The sequence below is a fragment of the Haliotis cracherodii genome, unplaced genomic scaffold (assembly GCF_022045235.1).
Source record: "Haliotis cracherodii isolate W230 unplaced genomic scaffold, xgHalCrac1.p SCAF_9, whole genome shotgun sequence".
In the NCBI taxonomy this organism is placed as follows: domain Eukaryota; kingdom Metazoa; phylum Mollusca; class Gastropoda; order Lepetellida; family Haliotidae; genus Haliotis; species Haliotis cracherodii.
In genome coordinates, this window is record NW_027266343.1 from 9,193,038 (window position 1) to 9,216,092 (window position 23,055).

At 41.5% G+C, this 23,055-nt stretch overlaps 1 protein-coding gene across 1 annotated transcript in view; it reads right to left on the bottom strand.

The window, feature by feature from the left end:
* LOC139452105 (nicotinamide/nicotinic acid mononucleotide adenylyltransferase 3-like) overlaps positions 1–23,055 on the bottom strand; it is a 60,140-nt gene that overhangs the window by 22,216 nt on the left and 14,869 nt on the right. Inside the window, exon 4 of the mRNA XM_071233424.1 lies at positions 19,989–20,134. Coding sequence (XP_071089525.1) covers positions 19,989–20,134 — 146 coding nt within the window. The remainder of the gene's footprint in view (positions 1–19,988; positions 20,135–23,055) is intronic.

Below are 23,055 nucleotides of genomic sequence, written 5' to 3' on the forward strand. Positions count from 1 at the left end.
AAAATCACTATGTGTCCTCTAAGACCTTCATGCCACAAAACTTGCATCCTTGAAGATTTCCAGAAATCTGTGTGCCCTGCCAAAAAACTTTCATCCTAAAAACTCAGGAGACTTTACCTCATAAAGCCAGCTGGACCAATCAATACGACAGACCCATGCAGTTTTAAACAGTTTTACCTCACACCGGTCACAGCCAAAAGACACTTTTGTCCCTGATGAAATGAGTGTGTGAGCTTCAGGATATTTATGAGCAGCTAAGCAGACAAATACTGACCACTCTTCCAGATTAGCAAGTCCACACCCAGCCTACAGTCACCCCATATTGCCACACTCTAAACCACTTTAATATTCTAATATGTCCTTGCCTTCCCAGTTCAGTCAAGCAATCAACAGTTTCACCATAAAGGCAGTAAATTGAGAAAAGCTCTGTAAATATTTGTCAATAATTCACTGGCTATTGAATGAGACTGACTATTGTTTGAAGTTAATTTGCCAGATGATAAATAATATTTACAACATTGAGTAGGCAGGGAAAGTCATATAGTTGTATGGGGTTGGATAAATCTCTGGGAATTATTACTGGTAATTCTTGCTATCAGGACAATCTCCATCACAGAGATAGAAACAACCACATCACTGTTTCCAAAGAGGGAAATGACATTATTGTTTCGGATTCTGACATTGCCATGGTGATCATATTGGAATGTCAATAGTTTTATGAACAAATCAGATTTTACTTGCAAGTCCATCCATCCTGCATGGCCTGGGGCATCAAAATCTCCATTAAAAGCCTGCCCTTCCCACAATACAAACAAGAAACAAAAATACCCAAACAATATTTATATATAAAAAACAGCCCTGTTCCACAAAGTGATCTTAGGGCTATGATAATCATAACTTGCATATGCCCATGAAGATCTGGGTTAGAATTGGTCTTCAGTAACCCTTGCTTGTCGTAAGAGGCGACTGACGGGATCAGGTGGTCAGGCTTACCGACTTGGTTGATGCCTATCAATGTGTCACAATTGCTTAGATCGATGCTCATGATATCAATCACTGGATTGTCAGGTCCAGACTATTATGTACAGACTGCCGTCATACAGCTTGAATATTGCTGAGTGCAATACGTACAATGTGTGAAGCCCATTGTTATTGCTGGAATATTGCAAAAGTGGCGAAAAATCCAACTCTCTCACTCCCTCTGTTGATAATAATTCCAGTAAACTTGACACAAGACTTTCAATATTTCACATGCTTTTTCCTCTTCTTACATCATTGCCTTAGAACCATCCTCTATAATGCAGTGTGTAATACCTCCATTCATGTATGACAGATACCTCAAACCCCGCTTGACTATCACAGCCTTATGGCAAGCCAGAAGTGAATGGAATGTCTATCACTTAATACCGTATTATGTTATAAAAAAATAAGGAAATCAGGAAATTTAGGCAATCTAAACAAATTGTTTTTAACAAATCCAACTTAAGGTAAAAGCAATTTCTGAGGATATAAATTTTATACATAAAATTCCAGAATATTTCAGAAGAGTGAAACTTGCTGTAACATCGTGAACATATGATTAGAAAATGACGTGAACCTAGACTAACATATAGTCTATGAAATCATTTAATACACTATACATATCACACCTCAAAAATTAAAACAATTATTTTTCCTGCTGCTGATTTAGACTTGCTTTTATTCTTACCCACCTGAAGGCGGGGAAGTGTAAGGAGTTGGTTAATTTTGACTGAGGGAGAGAGCCTTTTTTGTTCTCTGAGAGTGGTTTGCTTTGGTTTGGTTTGTTGTTTAACGCAGCACTCAGCAATATTCCAGCTATATGACGGCGATCTGTAAATAATCCAGTCTGGACCAGACAATCCAGTGATTGATATCATGAGCATCGATCCACGCAATTGGGATCGATGACATGGATCAACCAAGTCAGCGAGCCTGACCACCCGATCCCGTTAGTCACCTTTCACGACAAGCATACTCGCCTTTTACGGCAAGCATGGGTTGCAGAAGACCTATTCTAAAATATATCTCGCTAAAGTAAACCGGTCTATATTTTGTAAGAATAAACTATTACGCATTGAGCGATTATCTCCTTTAGCTATAGGCGTTGTACAGAGCGTTATCACACAATGACCTTGCAGTGCTGTGCATCGTATCTTATTCAAGCTGTATCACTGAGAGTGAGTGATTATCTCCCTTACCCAAACAGCTCTATTGCGCACACCTTTGCAATGTATCATATGTTATTCAGGCAGCCATCCAGAAAGGTTCCAGGGAGAAATTTAGGTCAAGCCTGTAATGTGCACTCAATCTATCTCCCTTTACACTGTTTTTGAACTTATTGTGCGACACGATTAAATATCTAGATTTTTGGTTTTGTTTACATAAAATACATATATTCCACAGTCATGGTGCAGGGCTAACATGAACCATGCTATTCCCAATCGGACTGATGACATACTTCAGTGGAATTTCATCTCCGGGCAGCATACACATCCAGTATAAACATGTCTAATCATTTTGAAAGCCTGGCGTCCTAGGTCTTCTGTCTGTCCTGGGACTGTCATCATGTCACTGTTTGTTTATTAATATCTGTCAGTCGATACGACCTATTCATTTCAACATGGCTATGCATTACATGTATCCAACGGGGAATCTGGCCAAAAATTGATCCTTCGCTTGTAACCAGTTAAAAAACATGCTGGTCAGCAGGCTTGGTGACTTGACATATCATCGTACCCCGACGTTACTCAAAATAACAATCACTGGTTTGTCTGGTCCAGCATTGGCTACTTAAAGGCCACCATTATGTATAGCTGGAATATTGCCGAGTGTGGTACTAAACATAAACAAACAACATTGTTACAGTCATGCATCAAGCATTTCTTGTGCTGCTTAATCCTCATATGATGCGGACTATTGTTCTATTTATAACACAGCAGTGTTTATTAACAAATACTGAGCCATGATGTGTTCAGTTGCAAATATCCAACAAATGTTCAATCTGAGCAACTGTAATGAGTTCTCAACGAAATCTGCAGTTGTAACGAGTGAGTGATCGAGTGAGTGATCGAGTGAGTGATCGAGTGAGTGATCGAGTGAGTGGGTGGATGAGTGAGTGAGTGAGTGAGTGAGTGAGTGAGTGAGTGAGTGAGTGAGTGAGTGAGTGAGTGAGTGAGTGAGTGAGTGAGTGAGTGAGTGTTTAACGTCACTTTTAACAGTATTCCAGTCATATCACGGTATCTCAGCTTAATGTTGGAGGAAAGCCCGAAATGAAGCAGGACTTAGATGGTTTGTTTGTCCTCAACAACACAGTGAAGCCCTAATAATAAACTAGCATTACAATTATATTGGGTGTAAAACAGGTTATACAATATTAACTGAAATGAAAGGTTTGTTGCAATGTTCAATCAAGACGTATTTGTGGTTATAACACTGCTTGGTGCCTTGTGCAGAGAGGGAATTTGACTGTGACATATTTTGGTGACACGTTACTTCAGAGGATCTTTAACGGGTTATTTCAAATTGTATTTTGCTAGCTATCATAAAATGAAAATGTTGATGACTGTGTTTGCCTTTATCATCAAGTTTCCATGGCCATTCAGAATTACTTGTAGTAACGAGTCTCATTACATGCAAATCCTTTACACAGCTCCATGTAAACTCTTCCAAATGTTCATCACTGTAGCTCTTGAATAAGGCGATTGAAATCCCAGGAATAGATGTTCATCAAATGTTTGAAAATGACCATCAATCATTTCCATCAATCGATGATTTCAATTTATTAACTTCAACACAAACATGATCCATGGCATCCCACAAGGACTGAGAACTCAGAGAACATGGAAGCTGATATGGCGCCGTGGCCACAAATCAAGATGGCTGCATCCCTACGGGGCTGTCCCAGACTAATAGTGTGTGACCTGTCCACTGATATTATTACCAGGTTAGAGTGTTACACTGCTGGATGACCTCGCAAGCTCTGACTGAAGGCAGCAGGAAGGATGTAGCGTGTGTTCTTTGAGTCTAGTGTGAGTGTGTGTCTGTCTAGTGTGAATGTCTGTCTGAGTCTAGTGTGTCTGTTTGAGTCAAGTGTGAGTCTGTTTGAGTCTAGTGTGAGTGTGTGTCTGAGTCTAGTTTGAGTGTCTGTTTGAGCCTAGAGTGAGTGTGTGTCTGTTTAGTGTGAGTGTCTGTTTTGAGTCTAGTGTGAGTGTCTGTTTGAGTCTAGTGTGAGTGTGTGTTTGAGTCTAGCGTTAGTGTGTGTCTGTGTAGTGTGAGTGTGTGTTTGAGTCTAGTGTGAGTGTCTGTTTGAGTCTAGTGTGAGTGTGTGTCTGAGTCTAGTATGAGTGTCAGTTTGAGTCTGGTGTGTGTGTCTGTTTAAGTCTAGTGTGAGTGTCTGTCTGAGTCTAGTGTGTCTGTTTGAGTCTAGTGTGAGTCTGTTTGAGTCTAGTGTGAGTGTGTGTCTGAGTCTAGTTTGAGTGTCTGTTTGAGCCTAGAGTAAGTGTGTGTCTGTTTAGTGTGTGTGTGTGTGTTTAAGTCTAGTGTGAGTGTCTGTTTGAGTCTAGTGTGAGTGTGTGTTTGAGTCTAGCGTTAGTGCGTGTCTGTTTGGTGTGAGTGTCTGTTTTGAGTCTTGTGTGCATGTCTGTGTAGTGTGAGTGTGTGTTTGAGTCTAGCGTTAGTGCATGTCTGTTTGGTGTGAGTGTCTGTTTTGAGTCTTGTGTGCGTGTCTGTGTAGTGTGAGTGTCTGTTTGAGTCTAGTGTGAGTGTCTGAGTCTAGTGTGAGTGTGTGTCTGAGTCTAGTATGAGTGTCAGTTTGAGTCTGGTGTGTGTGTCTGTTTAAGTCTAGTGTGAGTGTCTGTCTGAGTCTAGATTGAGTGTCTGTTTGAGTCTAGTGTGAGTGTCTGTTTGAGTCTAGTGTGAGTGTGTGTCTGTCTAGTGTGAGTGTCAGTTTGAGTCTGGTGTGTGTGTGTGTTTAAGTCTAGTGTGAGTGTCTGTTTGAGTCTAGTATGAGTGTCTGTTTGATTTGTTTGTTTGTTTGTTGTTTAACGCCGCACTCAGCAATATTCCAGCTATATGACGGCGGTCTGTAAAATAATCGAGTCTGGACCAGACAATCCAGTGATCGACATCATGAGCATCGATCCACGCAATTGGGATCGATGACATGTATCAACCAAGTCAGCGAGCCTGACCACCCGATCCCGTTAGTCGCCTTTTACGACAAGCATAGTCGCCTTTCACAGCAAGCATGGGTTGCTGAAGACCTATTCTATCCCAGTGTCTGTTTGAGCCTAGACTGATTGAGTCTAGTGTGAGTGTGTGTCTGTCTAGTGTGAGTGTCTGTTTGAGTCTAGTGTGAGTGTGTCTCTGAGTCTAGTTTGAGTGTCTGTTTGAGCTTAGAGTGTGTGTCTGTTTAGTGTGAGTGTCTGTTTTGAGTCTAGTGTGAGTGTCTGTTTGAGTCTAGTGTTAGTGGGTGTCTGTGTAGTGTGAGTGTCTGTTTGAGTCTGGTGTGTGTGTCTGTTTAAGTCTAGTGTGAGTGTCTGTTTGAGTCTGGTGTGTGTGTCTGTTTAAGTCTAGTGTGAGTGTGTGTCTGTCTAGTGTGAGTGTGTGTTTGAGTCTAGTGTGAGTGTGATTTTGATTTGACTATGCATAGAGTTGTTAGTCCAGCCAAAATGTAACTCCATAATACCAGCCTAGTTCGGCAAGGGTGGAAACTGGACTTTTATAGTCAGTTAACTCCCTTGCCTCGGGAAGATGCTGCATTGGAACATATGAAGACATCAAGAGGTAACAGCCTTAACAGTCTTCTACATTCTACAAACCCATGGAAGATGATACGAGAGCCAGAACGTGTGGTCCAGCATTAAACACACTCACTGAGCAGGCCATTACAGTGTCCAAACCATTTCCACATTGAATGAAAAGTCTAATGGTGATTAAGCACAAGTAATTCTCAGTGTAATCATCAATTGGTCGTGTAATACAAACTCATTCATCTCTGCGTGGCTCAACATGCTGGTATCTCAAATAGGTTTCATGGCGGACTGTTTGCAGAATAGTGTTAAACATTTCAGCCTTAAATTGCAGCATCAGACATTAGCACTAGTCCTGTAGTTCTTGCCAAACTGCCCAATAGTTAAGGTATCATAAGGACTTATAGAAATTTGCCATTTTTAATTATTGCCATTATAAGGACTAGTGGACTGAAACAATTAGTTTCTGACGCTGCATTGGTCGCATATTCTTTCCAGGAATCTGCATGTGGGTTCTTCACCGAAGACTGGATAAGATTCTGTACATTGTGTAATAAAGACCATTATCTTAAGGTCACTTCCATAGTGATAAAGGTCAACACAAGATATTTCACCATCTAAACAACAAATAATTATTTGCCATTTATAAGGGTTTTGCTATTGTTATCATTATAAGGACAAATGGACTAAACATGTTAGTTTCTACTGCTGGAATCCCAATGTAAAGGCAGGGTACACAGATAACCTGATACTTGGCATGCCTACCAGGTATATCAATCATTCTCCATGTTCTATCACACAACTGCAGTTTCTTTGTTTGGAGTATTTGACACCCCACTCAAAATTCCAGCTCTATGATGACTGGCTTGATATAATCAAGGCCAGACCACATTGACTTAATGAGCAACATCCCACACTACGTCAGATTGTAAGATGACACGCAATCAACAATGTCCCCAGTCTCATCACCTGATCCATTTGGTTGTCTCGTATGACAGCATAGGTTACTAGGGACCAATCCCAACAACGGAAACACAACTATGAATAAATGAGTCACATTGCATTACAGTATTTGTGGAGATCATCCTAACCTAAAATGATGCTGGTCATTTATCAACCTTGTTGTTTTCCTTAATAAACCAAAATAATAATCCGGATGAACCTTTAAGATTCATATCTTCAACAAGCAGATCCTAGTATAGCTAAGGGAAGCAACCCAAGGTGACATAATGTGAAATAAACTGCTGGGTCACCATTTCAAAGATTATGGGCCACTTTACCTATTATGTCTACTTGACCTCAGTATTCACAGCCATCAGCCAACACAAGGCTCTGGAAAAGGAAATTTATCAAGCTCTGGGCATTCTAGACAAGACTTATTTCCGGAGCAATCAAGGCTGGACGTAAACGGCAACCAAAAAGATTGGTGGGTCAGGTTTGGTGACTTGACTGGCTTCATGTCATCTGTGTCTATTACATGGATCTATGCTCATGACGTCAATCACTGGATTATTTCCTGACCACCACCATATTGCTAGAACATTGCTGAGTGTGGAGCCAAACAACAAAGAAACTATAATCATCAGTTTACTGCTATCAACATAACTAACTCAATTACCGGGAAGAATTATTGTCCAAGCAGCCATTATTGCCTCGGAATAGTAATAAATAATTTAGACCAAGACATAAATAACATCTACCTTTCTTTTGCTTCTAATTTAATTTCAATGCAAACAGTAAACACATTTTCAAAGTGTCAAATTCTTAACATGACCCTGATGAAATATTCTGCAATGTATCAAAAACATATCAATTATTCACTAAATGTATTGTTGAAGCTTCTGTCGGTCAGAGGAATCTAATCATGCAATGTCAAGCAATTTGAATTATTAACAGTCACCATTACAATTACGCATGGAAAACACATCCAACAATCGCAAACATTCTACAAACTCCTCCTTGAACACAACTAACCTTTCTCATTACAAGAACGCATCAAGAATATCACAAGAACACAAAACGTATTGGTTAAAATCATTGGTTACAATAAATACACCGGCACATAAAATGTAATTGCCAAGGGAACGTGAATGACACTTAAACATCTCCAGTGATGATGTGTAGTTTAAGCATTATTTGTTCCCCCCATGGCTAAGAGATCTATTATACCAGCCTCTGCCAGCCAATCAATAAAGTATTTAATTCATTCTCCCTCTTATCTATGCCTCTAGGAAATTCCTAACTTCAGACTTCTTCCAACCATTATCTAATGAAATGTGGCCCAAGATCCACAGGAAACTGGACGAGCGACAGAGCTCCAGATAAGCTTTTGGTGTTGTGGGTATTTTACCTATGCATTTTAAAATCATTGGGTATCAGTAATTCTATATGCGTATTCAAATTTCTGTAACCCACTAGTTTTTACACATGTGGGTATTTAAGTTAAATATTTAGTAACACTATTCATCTAGCCCCTGCAAACTGGTGTCGTGTGGGTTCGAGAGCTTTATAGGACTCAAAAACACCATGATACTTCCACATGAAAGTGTGATAGCAAATGATCATGATGTAACTGTCATCGTGGAGTTTGGCAAGGTTGACGGAATGCCCGTTTATAATTTCAAAATAAGTTGCTGATTTGCTAATCAAATACACAGGGTTACTTTACAATATTTTGATGATACACACAAGTATTATTTTGGTAGCGTATCTGTAACGTTGGATGCGTATTTGATACGCTTGGATTTTACGCAGCTTATCTGGAGCTCTGAAGGGATGAGGAGGAAGATGTGAAGAAAAGTGGGCACAAAGTTTCAGCGTCAGAGTGGGTCACAGTTTTCCCTTTTTTGTTGACATCCTTTAAACATGTGGAAAGTGAAATGTTCTTGAGGAACATCTTTGTACCCAAATGTCATAAACTAGCCATTGATCGAAGAATAAACAAAACTCCAATCTCTAGACAATTTGGATAGACCCCATGAGTCATTACTGAAGATAAGAAAACATTTTGTATTCCAGTTTTCGGATATAAATTCAAATATTCTCATTTCAAGAACAAATACATAGTAAAGCATGAATATTTATTCATTTAGAACATCCATTTTCAGGACTGAATATTATCTAGCACTGGCATAACTGTCTTCATTTGTTTGACCAGAATGCAAGATCTCATAATCCATATCTATGCAACAGTTTCCATGCAAATCCAGACAATCGTGACAAATCAAAGGCTTGGAGCAATTCCAGAACTATTAACCTCTCCAAGTGAGGCTGACACTCTGAGTGAAATCCTGGTGTGAACAGATGTTTTATGCCCAGTGGAATGTCCAGACTGAAGGAGCCACACAGGCACTAATCTCCAGTCTCAGACTATCAGGGACACTGGAACCAAGGTATTGGTCTCTGTGGACTTGTGGGATATTTCAGAGTAAATTGTGAAAACTCTCCTCAAGAACAAGCAGTTATTTCTGGTCTACTTTGTGCCACGTTAAGCTCGAATGTCAAAATATGCTCTGACACTAAGGTGCGAGTTTGTGAGTGTTGCAACTTGGAGCTGGATCAATACTTAAGGAGTCTGCTGACTTCTGATAAGACTTCAAGAACTAGGTTATCCAAAGGTCAATATGTCCCTTAACTCTTTCACATAAGGACTGAAAGCGACATTCCGGAACTGTTTGTTTGTTTGTTTGCTCATTAACGCCGCAATCAGCAATATTCCAGCTATATGAAGGCGGTCTGTAAATAATCGAGTATGGACCAGACAATCCAGTCATTGACATCAAGAGCATTGATCCACACAATTGGGACACGACATGCATCAAGCAAGTCAGCGAGCTTGACCACCCGACAAGCACAGTCGCCTTTGATGGCAAGCTTGGGTAGCTGAAGACCGATTCTACCCCGGATCTTCATGGGTATTCAGGAACTGTAGTGATCATATGGGGTCTGCTAAAATGATTCCTCCTCGTGTCTTGTATAATGGTATCAACAAAAGCACATACAAAGTTTTATTATTCTCATATGTTCTTATACAAATGTCCTTCATATGCAGCACTACAAGTTGAATTGAAGATATTTTCAAATCTGTTAACATTGGATCATAGAGCCAGAAACAAACAGAATAGCTCAAGAAACATGACTAGATCAGTGATGAGTGAGTGAATCTCAACTAATGGTTGATAGCATGAGCACCGGTCCTATGTATGAAAACAAAAAGTCACACATTGTAATCTTTAAATACTCATATTGTTGGCTGTATGACATGCATTGGAACACAGGGGTACCTATTCTACCCAGAACTTCCCCTAGATCATTGGTATTGTGGCATATTCTTTCCAGGAATCTGCACGCTGGCTCTTCACAGAAGACTGGATAAGACTCTGTACGTTATGTAAAAAAGACCATTACCTCGAAGGTCACTTCCATATTGATCAAGGTCAACACAAAATATTTCGCCATCTAAACAACAAATAATTATTTTCTCAAGCAAACTGTAACCACCCACAAATAACCATCATCAAAAGTTTTGAAACAAACTTTCTTGCACGTTCAGCATTAAAGAACATTAAAATAAAATGCTCAGTTAAAGAGATCTCCATTCACTTCTGAGAATCAATACCTCAAGGTTAAACAAGATCGATGTAATCTCAGTAGTTTCCCAGTAGTCAGCTGTGTCCAGCTTCCACAACCAGTGTGATCACTCCATGAGGGACTGAGACTTCATCCTAACACTGTCCACCTGACTGGTTAGTTGAGTGGCAAATTGTCTCCTACACATCCCAGCTCTTGTCCTGGAGGCAGACATTGTCATCAATGTAATGACCCGGGATGATACTTTCTACTGGCTTTCAACAACATCCAGAGGATGGGAATAGATCCTTGCTGAAGCCAGTAACTAAATATTGAGAGCCTGATGCTGAGGGAAATTACTCAAAATCAGTATGACATTTGAAATTGAGGTTCCTAATATTTGTTTGTTGTTTGTCTCAGCATTAAAAACTAATGCCTCATGTTAGAGCTGAGCAATAGTTTGTAGATTGTGCATTATTTCTAACAATCCTACACATTTGAACAGCATTTGAAAGTTGGTAGGTGATACTGTAATAAGAGTGAATGAGCGAGTGAGCCACTTTGAACAGTATTGCAGAAATATCAAGGCGTGTCAGCTTAATGAGGGAGAAGAGCCCAAAGTGATGCCCCTCATTCATTTACCACTTTGGTAACTCCCAGGTGCGAGCACAAGCATGGTGCTGACAACCTTGAAACATAATTGGGGGGAACCAGGACTCACAGGTTTCTGGGATGCCCAAGGGATGCAACTCTGCACAGAATTGCAGTGGCTTTGACAACTGGGCCACCCTTGCCCTAGTGTAATAAGAACAGGTTATTTACACCTATGTATATCTATATCAGTTATTTTACAGCAATTTAAATTCTTGTCACTAACGCAAGACAAATAATTAGATTTGGTGTAAAGTATTTTAACATGCAGATTGCATTTCCTGAAACTTGCTCAAACACTAATACATAACTTGAAATCTTTCAGAAATATAAGAAAATCAACACTTTCAGATGGAAATATGAATAATTCAGCAGGTGTTAATAATTATGCTGCAAATTGTGTTTCAAAATCATGCAGCAAGCATTATGATGATGACATTTTTCTTCTTGATAATTCATTGTCCGATGATTATGCAATCAACCATGTAATCATCGAATGTGCTTATTATGATTCAGCAATGTGCTTCATGAATCAGAAATGTGCTTTATGACTGAGTAATGTGCTTCATGATAATGTAATGTGCTTTAAGACTGAGTAATGTGCTTTATGACTGAGTAATGTGCTTTAAGCCTAATTAACATGCTTTATGATAATGTAATGTGCTTTATGACTGAGTAATGTGCCTATGACTGAGTAATGTGCTTTATGATAATGTAATGTGCTTTATGACTGACTAATGTGCTGTGTGATAATGTAATGTGCTTTATGACTGAGTTATGTGCTTTATGAAAATGAATGAGCAATGTGCTTTGTGATAACGTAACAAGAGTAATGATCATGCAAAGTGCATACGTCATTTCATCATCTGATGTCCAAGAATAACTAGCAACTTATCTTTCACAGAAAATAGCAGCTCCTTTAGAAATAATGAAACATCCAAGCAGCATTTCACCTTTCACGTCCAATTAATCTTCAGTTTTTACCAGATCCTTATCAAATATGACAGATTCCCGCTGAAGAGGGTGAGAAAACGTGTGACCCTTACATCAATCAAACGCCAGGACCGAGTAGAATTAAACCAATTTCGGGCCAAATTATCTGAAATTTCTTATTTTGGGTTAACCTTTACATTTTTATTGACATTTTTGTCTAATACATGACTGGGACAATCATACAAACCTAACATTGTGCCAAAGACCAGTAATCTCAACAACATGTCTTGACAGTGCCAAGGCCACTTTTGAGTAGTCATCCATTTCAGCAAAATAGCTCCAGAACTCTGAATATTCGCAGATCCAAAAACCTTATTTTTTAAAACTTTTCAACAAGTACATCTACAAAAAAAAGTCCTGAAGACATTGTCTAGTTTGTTCATAAGGCAATGGTGTGGCCTAGAGATAAAAGTGTTCGCTAAACATGCCGAAGGCTCAGTTTCAATTCCACACAAGGGTACAATGAGAAAAGCTGTTTCCGGTGACCCCAAAAGTGACAATGATGGAGTATTGCCAAAGCAGTGTACAATCCAACTCGCTCATTTACTTTGTTCACAATGACATGACACTCCCGACACTCAACTGTGACAGCAGCATCGATAACTTAATGTACAAACTTCAAAGACCTTTGAAAGTTCCAGTCATTAAACTGTCAGCGAAGATTCCCCAAAACAACAGAGATGTAAAAGGATAACAAAATCGCTGAATAATTCAACATTATTGTAAAACATACAAAGATATCAAGATCCATATATCCTTCCATGCAACTGAGTAAGTATTGATGCCTCTAAGCTCAGCAAAAGCAAGTCTCAAACAACTCCAATGTTAACCGCTCCAGCATCAAAATCAATATTTTTTCTCCCAGCCTAACCTGTGATGTAGAAGTTTGTAGAACACAGAGAAACAAATGGACTGCGATATCCGTACACGAAAAAATCAACTTCTACTTAACTAGCCATCAGCACACACAGACACTAATATGGAACACTATCATCCTGCTGGCAATAACCTTCAACACTGTTGGTGGACATGACTGCAAATGGAAACTAAATCATGCGGTTCATGGGAGGCAGGCTCTTGCTGTTGGTTGGGATGTTTTGTATCAATGTTTTGGTAATCGCCATTTCAGGCAAGTAGTAAGAAAGTTGTATCCTAGCATGAAGGGTATGTTTGACTCATGGCAGGGTCTAATTCCATGTTTGATTAAATAAATGAGACGGCATCCCGTGAGCGGATTGCTTGCTTCTTCATCTGATGCTTGAGTCTATACACGTTCAATGGTAACATGCTAAACGCTTTCATTGCACTTTTAATCGAAACGCCCCACCACGATCATTGTGCTTCAACTGATAGTTGGTTGGTTTTATGCCGCTTTTAGCAATATTCCAGCAATATCACGGCGGGGAACACCAGAAATGGGCTTCACACATTGTACCCATGTCGGGATTCGAACCCAGGTCTTCTGCGTGACGAGCGAACGCTTTACCCACTTGGCAACCCGACCGCCCCTCAACTGATAGGAGCTTACATGATAGTGAATGTGAGCGATCAAAATTTGGTATTATGAAATGTTGAGACCAGCGTTTCAGTCATGTAGGGAAGACGTGAAAAGCATGTTGCAGACACTGAAATAAAAATATAAAAAAAAATGCCAGGAAGCCATCAACACCCAAAGACCTTAGAAGCTGCAGGTCCTGACTAAACACTTTGGGTCGTCACCAAAATACTTAACTGAAATGATTCTGCAGCACAATGTGTCACATTGATTGTGTTGGGTATTGATGAAAACAACATTTGCATAAACAAGGTCCTGCTTTCAAGAATTCAAACCTCTTGGTTGTTAAACTGTTCAACTGGGTGAAGGTTACAACAACGATTCAACCTGATATTAAATTTCTTTATTTTCCCTTTGTGTTTGAAATAAAAGCATTGCCAGGCTGCCATCAGGACCCACAGACTTTAGAGTGAGTGAGTGAGTTGGGTTTTACGCCACTTTTAACAGTATTGCAGTTATATCACGGCGTGTCAGCTTAATGTGGGAGGAAAGCCTGAAGTGATGCAGGTCTCAGACGTTTACCACTTCGGTGAAACCCATGGGCACGGGTATGGTGCAGACAAACCTAGAAAAAAAATCGGGGCGAACCGGGATTCGAACCCACAATCATAGGTTTCTGGCGTGCCCAAGGACGCAACTCTGCACAGCGAATCGCGGCACCTTAAACGACTGGGCTACCCGTGCCCCCTCACAGACTTTAGAAGCTGAGGCCCTGACTAGACACTTCTGGTCCACACTTAAAAAACTACAGTTTACTGTGACAAATACATCAACACATAAAGTTACTGCAGGCCATTAGGACCCTTACAAATTTGAAACATCAGCAGAGCTCCAGATAAGCTGCGTATCTGCGTAAAATCTGCATCAGAGATGCAGAAATACGCAGTAAAATAAAATACAAGCATATCAAATATGCAACGAATATTACCCATACACTACAAAAATAAAACTTGTGCGTATCATCAAAATATTGTGAAGTAACCCTGCGTATTCGATTAGCAAATCAGCAACTTATTTTGAAATTATAAACGGGCATTCCGTCAACTTTGCCAAACTTCACGATGACAGTTACATCATGATCATTTGCCATCACACTTTCTTGTGGAAGTATCACGGTATTTTTGAGTCCTATAAAGCTCTCGAACCTACAAGACACCAGTTTGCAGGGACTAGATGAATAGTTTTTTTAGATATTTAACTTAAATACCCACATGTGTAAAAACTAGTGGGTAACGGAAATGTGAATACCCAGATATAATTACTGATACCCAATGATTTTAAAATGCATGGGTAAAATACCAACAACACCAAAAGCTTATCTGGAGCTCTGCATCAGGCCATCACAAGATCTATTTGCCACCATTTGCCATTATCACACACATTTTCTAAGAACATGGCTGCAAGATAGACAAGATGTCATTATGGAATGCAATGACATCATCAAATAATAAATGACATCACATACTTCTGACAGATAAACCCCTTGATAAGCACGATACAAAGAAAAATCAACAAAAAGCAAAATTTTGGCGACAAATATTTATGAAAAGGCATTTGAACATGATTAAAGGCAATACAAAATTACTAGATTTTCAACCCTACTCGTCTCATAACCAAACACCAGCCTCACATCATCATATTGGAAGTTCAAATATATTCATCTTATTTCACACTTTCAAATACTCCTACAAAAACAAACACCAACATCAGAACATGATAAAAATGATAACTGATATCAAATATCAATTTATGCAAACAAGTCACAATGCAGTCATTATATGTCACAAGCATGACTGAACATGCTGAAGAACTTCCCTACATGGACGTCTGGTGGACGTGACAGACACTTCATCAAGACACGTGACAGTTTGATATTTCACCCACACAGAGTGTTGCTGATTCATGTGACCTTCAACTTGGACCAAAATACTTCACTGAAGCAACTCTGCATCACAAAGTTTTATGCCACGATTGTGTTGGGTATTGATAAGGCAACATTTGCATAAACAAGACCATGTTTTCAAGGAATTCAAACGAGCTGTGAATGCCATACCCTTTGGCTTGTCAAACTGGTTACAAAAACGATTCCCTTTGATATCGGTACGCTATCTATTAAAAATATCAACATGAAATGATGTTATCAATCACTTTCTGATACAATCAATGGGCTTATTGAAGATTTGGGTAATTTCTGTTGTTGACCAAACAAAGTCTTTTGATGCTAAATATGCAGCTAGTTCCGTATAAATATCTGAATTGTATTGATATTTGTGCTGATTTGGTCAATAGTTGAACTATAAAGGCTATTACCCGCCCTTATCATTAATGACCTAACTGTTACATTCCTCATAACCGTTGTCCCAAGCCCAGGACTTACCTGCAAATTTAAACAAAGCCCATGGCAGGCTAACTAGCAAAATATATTTTCCTTCAAAATTGAGAATCAATCCTTATGTCCTTCATTTCAGAGGCACTTCACAATGGGGTAATGTAAAACTAATCATTGAAGGCGGAAAAAACCTGCTCTCAGCGAGAAACAAGTCAAAGACCCGCAATTACAACTAACCTAGGGCAGAGAATGGGAACACCTACACAATGCCGGTAATCATTAAAGCTCCACATGTTGTACCCGAATCGTTGATGGACAAATGATCTGAACTACAAATGTTGGTGAACTGATTTTTTTTCAACTTAAATTGTTGGTACCCTAAAAATCGCTAGATGCCCAAAGTAATGGTACCCTACTTGTGGCCTCATTGTATGCTTCTACTTGTGGGTACCCTACTTGAGGCCTCATTGTATGCTTCTACTTGAGGGTACCCTACTTGTGGTCTCATTGTATGCTTCTACTTGAGGGTACCCTACTTGTGGTCTCATTGTATGCTTCTACTTGTGGCCTAACTGTACACTCCCACTTGTGGGTACCCTACTTGTGGCCTAACTGTGCACTCCCACTTGTGGGTACCCTACTTGTGGTCTAATTGTAAACTCCCACTTGTGGGTACCCTACTTGTGGCCTAACTGTACACTCCCACTTGTTGGTACCCTACTTGTGGCCTAACTGTGCACTCCCACTTGTGGGTACCCTACTTGTGGCCTAACTGTACGCTCCTACTTTATGGGTACCCTACTTGTGGCCTAACTGTACTCTACCACTTGTGGGTACCCTACTTGTGGCCTAACTGTACACTCCCCCTTATGGGTACCCTACTTGTGGCCTAACTGTACGCTCCCACTTGTGGGTACCCTACTTGTGGCCTAACTGTACGCTCCCACTTGAGGGTACCCTACTTGTGGCCTAACTGTGCACTCCCACTTGTGGGTACCCTACTTGTGGCCTAACTGTACGCTCCCACTTGAGGGTACCCTACTTGTGGTCTCATTGTATGCTTCTACTTGTGGCCTAACTGTACACTCCCACTTGTGGGTACCCTACTTGTGGCCTAACTGTGCACTCCCACTTGTGGGTACCCTACTTGTGGCCTAACTGTACGCTCCCACTTGAGGGTACCCTACTTGTGGTCTCATTGTATGCTTCTACTTGTGGCCTAACTGTACGCTCCCACTTGTGGGTACCCTACTTGTGGCCTAACTGTACACTCCCACTAGTGGGTACCCTACTTGTGGCCTAACTGTACACTCCCACTAGTGGGTACCCTACTTGTGGCCTAACTGTACGCTCCGTCTTGTGGGTACCCTACTTGTGGCCTAACTGTACACTCCCTCTTGTGGGTACCCTACTTGTGACCTAACTGTACACTCCTACTTTATGGGTACCCTACTTGTGGCCTAACTGTACACTCCCACTAGTGGCTACCCTACTTGTGGCCTAACAGTGCACTCCCACTTGTGGCTACCCTACTTGTGGCCTAACTGTACACTCCTACTTGTGGGTACCCTACTTGTGGCCTAACAGTGCACTCCCACTTGTGGGTACCCTACTTGTGGCCTAACTGTACGCTCCGTCTTGTGGGTACCCTACTTGTGGCCTAACTGTACACTCCCTCTTGTGGGTACCCTACTTGTGGCCTAACTGTACACTCCCACTTTTGGGTACCCTACTTGTGGCCTAACAGTGCACTCCCACTTGTGGGTACCCTACTTGTGGCCTAACTGTACGCTCCGTCTTGTGGGTACCCTACTTGTGGCCTAACTGTACACTCCCTCTTGTGGGTACCCTACTTGTGGCCTAATTGTAAACTCCCACTTGTGGGTACCCTACTTGTGACCTAACTGTACACTCCTACTTTATGGGTACCCTACTTGTGGCCTAACTGTACGCTCCCACTTGTGGGTACCCTACTTGTGGCCTAACTGTACACTTCTACTTGTGGGTACCCTACTTGTGGCCTAACTGTACACTTCTACTTGTGGGTACCCTACTTGTGGCCTAACTGTACACTCCCACTCGTGGGTACCCTACTTGTGGCCTAACTGTACACTTCTACTTGTGGGTACCCTACTTGTGGCCTAACTGTACGCTCCCACTTGTGGGTACCCTACTTGTGGCCTAACTGTACACTCCCACTTGTGGGTACCCTACTTGTGGCCTAACTGTACACTTCTACTTGTGGGTACCCTACTTGTGGCCTAACAGTGCACTCCCACTAGTGGCTACCCTACTTGTGGCCTAACAGTGCACTCCCACTTGTGGCTACCCTACTTGTGGCCTAACTGTACACTCCTACTTGTGGGTACCCTACTTGTGGCCTAACAGTGCACTCCCACTTGTGGGTACCCTACTTGTGGCCTAACTGTACGCTCCGTCTTGTGGGTACCCTACTTGTGGCCTAACTGTACACTCCCTCTTGTGGGTACCCTACTTGTGGCCTAACTGTACACTCCCACTTGTGGGTACCCTACTTGTGGCCTAACTGTACACTCCCACTAGTGGCTACCCTACTTGTGACCTAACTGTACGCTCCTACTTTATGGGTACCCTACAATGGCCTAACTGTACACTCCCACTTGTGGGTACCCTACTTGTGGCCTAACTGTACACTCCCACTTGTGGGTACCCTACTTGTGGCCTAACTGTACACTCCCACTTGTGGGTACCCTACTTGTGGCCTAACTGTACACTCCCACTTGTGGGTACCCTACTTGTGGCCTAACTGTACACTCCCACTTGAGGGTACCCTACTTGTGGCCTAACTGTACACTCCCACTTGTGGGTACCCTACATGTGGCCTAACTGTGCACTCCCTCTTGTGGGTACCCTACTTGTGGTCTAATTGTAAACTCCCACTTGTGGGTACCCTACTTGTGGCCTAACTGTACACTCCCACTTGTGGGTACCCTACTTGTGGCCTAACTGTACACTCCCACTTGTGGGTACCCTACTTGTGGCCTAACTGTGCACTCCCTCTTGTGGGTACCCTACTTGTGGTCTAATTGTAAACTCCCACTTGTGGGTACCCTACTTGTGGCCTAACTGTACACTCCCACTTGTGGGTACCCTACTTGTGGCCTAACTGTACACTTCTACTTGTGGGTACCCTACTTGTGGCCTAACTGTACACTTCTACTTGTGGGTACCCTACTTGTGGCCTAACTGTACACTTCTACTTGTGGCTACCCTACTTGTGGCCTAACTGTACACTTCTACTCGTGGGTACCCTACTTGTGGCCTAACTGTGCACTCCCACTTGTGGGTACCCTACTTGTGGCCTAACTGTACACTTCTACTCGTGGGTACCCTACTTGTGGCCTAACTGTACACTCCCACTTGTTGGTACCCTACTTGTGGCCTAACAGTACACTACCACCTGCGGGTACCCTACTTGTGGCCTAACTGTACGCTCCCACATGCAGGTACCCTACTTGTGGCCTAACAGTACACTACCACCTGCGGGTACCCTACTTGTGGCCTAACAGTACACTACCACTTGTGGGTACCCTACTTGTGGCCTAACTGTACACTCCCACTTGTGGGTCCCCTACTTGCTATGGCCTTGCACATCCCAGCTGCTGCTTCCATCAACCTACCATGGACTACACAGCACTACATAATTCAGTGATCCAAGTCATCAACACCGTCACACCACTTACACCACAATACTTGATCAATGGTTACATCACTACAGGGTGCTAACTTGATAGAAGTTTCCATTAGAAGGATGTCTCTACGACTAACCTCAACATCTTAAGATGACCACATTGTCCTCACGCTGTCTGTCGGTGCTACATCCATAATTCCATCAGGTATTTATCCAGGATTATAAACTAAGTGCCAGCAAGAGCAAATACCTAAATGAAATACCAGGTCCCAGGACACTACTGTGGTGGTCGGAGTTGATGGGCAGCATAACATAGGATAGAATTGATGTGTCAAATGCTGATAAATGACATGTAACTCTATCTGTGAACTGTTTCTTGTACATGCACAAACAACACATTCATGTTAATAGTCATGCGACGTGAGAGTTATCAATGATCCCAACACTCACCTTCGTAAGTACGGATCTTCTTTCTGCGTTTGGTAGGTGTGGGTTTCATGTTGGTGTTGTACAGGTTGTCGAGCACCTCCTGGTGGTGTCGCAACACCCTAGCGGTCTCACTCCAGTTCTCCTGCTCGGACTCCCATGTGTCGCATCTTCAACAAACAAAACAGCTTTTCAACCTCGGCAATAAAATAATGATGTTATTCAGGAGATAAACATATTATGTTTTCTTTGTCATACTCCTTGAGCCGATTGGGTTACCTGTAGGTACCTGCATAGTTGAATTTAGAAACAAATATGGGGCGGTCGGGTAGCCTAGTGGTTAAAGCGTTCGCTCGTCACGTCGAAGACCCGGGTTCGATTCCCGACATGGGTACAATGTGTGAAGCCCATTTCTGGTGTCCCCCGCCGTGATATTGCTGGAATATTGCTAAAAGTGATGTAAAACCATACTCACTCACTCACAAGAACCAAATACGCAACCGCAGGTTTCAAATGTGACATTTAGCACCAAATATACAGATTGATACAAGGAGCTATGTTCCATGTCTTTGAGGTATGATGACTTGCAATCAGTCCCAGGTGAGGTGAAGGGAAACGGGGTTTACCATTGCATGTGTGTGTGTGTGTGTGTGTGTGTGTGTGTGTGTGTGTGTGTGTGGTGTGTGTGTGTGTGTGTGTGTGTGGTGTGTGTGGTGTGTGTGTGTGTGTAAGGTGTGTGTGTGTGTGTGTGTGTGTGTGTGTGTGTGTGTGTGTGTGTGGCTGCTTGTACTAGTCCGGACTAATGCTGATTTTATAGTACTTGCCCACTGAGATACCATGCCACAGTCTAACAAGAATATCCCACTCAGACACAGTATACTGACTCCGAGCCCACCAGCCCTTCTATTAGCCCCTTAATGCAGAGTGCCATGCAGACAAGGTAACAACCTCTTTTAACCTCATTTGCTATCACCCGCCCGAGGTTCAAACTCCCGACCTTCCGCAACCGCGCTAACACTCTACCACTAGACCACAGTGGTCCAATCAGTCCCCAAGTCTGACCTCCCGATCCACTTAGCACTGGCTACTGGGAATCAACTCTACCCCAAATTCACCATGGACATTTTGCTATTTAATTTTCTACATCTTTTAATTTTTAATTTTAGAAATTAATACTGCATCACAATTTTTCTAATACAGATTTTTATATAGATATCAGAACATTGATGCTCAGTTGGCAAGTTGCCATGAAAACCATATTAATAAGGCTAAATTTGTTCGACATGTCATGCTGATTCTCTGTACTTATTCATGTTAATTGAACTTATTTTTTGAGAGAATCTTCAAGTTGTGTTAACTTGAAATTGGTCTTGTGAAATACACGAAACTCTTCATATATAACCAATGATGAAAGAAGAGCCATTCCACCTTGAAAGTGGGTGTCATAACTATGCAACATCAGCAGTGTTGACCCTTGTAAATGTAAGCTAGACTTATCACTGTTGTCATGGTCATAGCACACTATACTAGTTTCTGTCAACAGCAAATGTCACTGACAAGATTAACTCAATACATTACAACCAAGGCCATAGCAACCCACACATATCTATAGCAGCAACTGCCCACACACCTGATAATGCCAGATGTCCACAGAAGTCAGACCTCCATCTGAGTACTAGCAATGCGATATACTGAGTACGTTGAAGGCCTATAGTCATGTCGACCTGTGAAAACCCGGGTGAGAATAGGTCTACAGCAACCCATGCTTGTCGTAAAAGGGACTAACAGAATCGGGTGGTCAGGTTCGCTGACCTGGTTGATGCATGCCATCGTATCCCAATTGTGTGGATTGATGCTCATGATGTCAATCAATGGATAGTCTGGTCCAGATTCAATTATTTACAGACCGCTGTCATATAGCTGGAATATTGCTGAGTGTGGCATTAAACAACAAACAAACAAACAAACAAACAAATTTATGTCATAATCAGTTGGTCCCCTTTGCTCATGCTACTCAATGTCTGGATGCAAAATTAATCTGAACCTCCGCCGCATCATACCAACAGTTGCTTCCCTGCCTCTCTCTCTCGGCATTATGGGTCTGAAACAAGAACTGGTCGGCTCGGAGTCAGTATACTGTGTCTGAACAGGGTATTCATGTTACACTGCGGCATTGTGTCTCAGTGGGTTGCATCCCTGCCATGAAGCAATTTTGAAAGATTAAGTCTGAGGTGAGTAAGCGTAATTACCATATTCACCGTATTAAGAGCCCTGCTCCAATAAACGCTTCCTGGCCAACTTCTAGATAAACCTGTAGGTAATCTGTTTTAGCACCAACTTCTAAGGTCAAAACTTACATGACAGTCTTTTTCTCATGGATAGTACTGATTTGTTTACAGAAAAAAAAGGGCACAGAAGGGGAAAATAACTGCCTAGTAACTATTTTATTTATATTTTTCTTATTCAGTTTCAGCAACATTTGAACTATGAATAGTTTACATCTTTTGCCGAATATAGCACTTGTTTGTTGTTTAACCTTAACTCAACAGTACATCAGCCATATGACAGCAGCATGGACCATAAGCAAGTCAGGACCAGTGATTGATAATATGAGCAACAAATAATGCCACTGGGGCACGTTCACACCTTATCAACCAAGCCACGGAGTCTGACCACCAGCTGTTTCAAGTCTCCCCCTTAAGACCAGCAGAAATATTGGAATCCCCAAGCTTTTGGCAATATGCCAGCCATATTCTTAGCGGATATTATAGCTAAAATGGATAGAATTATCATTAAACTGCCCGCACGTTATCAGAAATGAGCTGGCCACTGTGACGTGATAATGCCCTCTTATTGCTTGACAACGGGCCAATATCAAGCCAGTTGTTAGGTGACATCATAGGGTAGAGAAAGTGACGTCACGTATTATAGTGATGTCATCTGGTTTAATCTATGACGTTTCCATATTTGTAAAATGTGGTCAGTGACATTCGTGTTGATTGCAGTAAATGTTTCAAAACCGATGTTGTTTCTTTGTATTTGATAACAAATTCCATCAATTTTAGCTATAATAACGATAACGCTCTTTTTC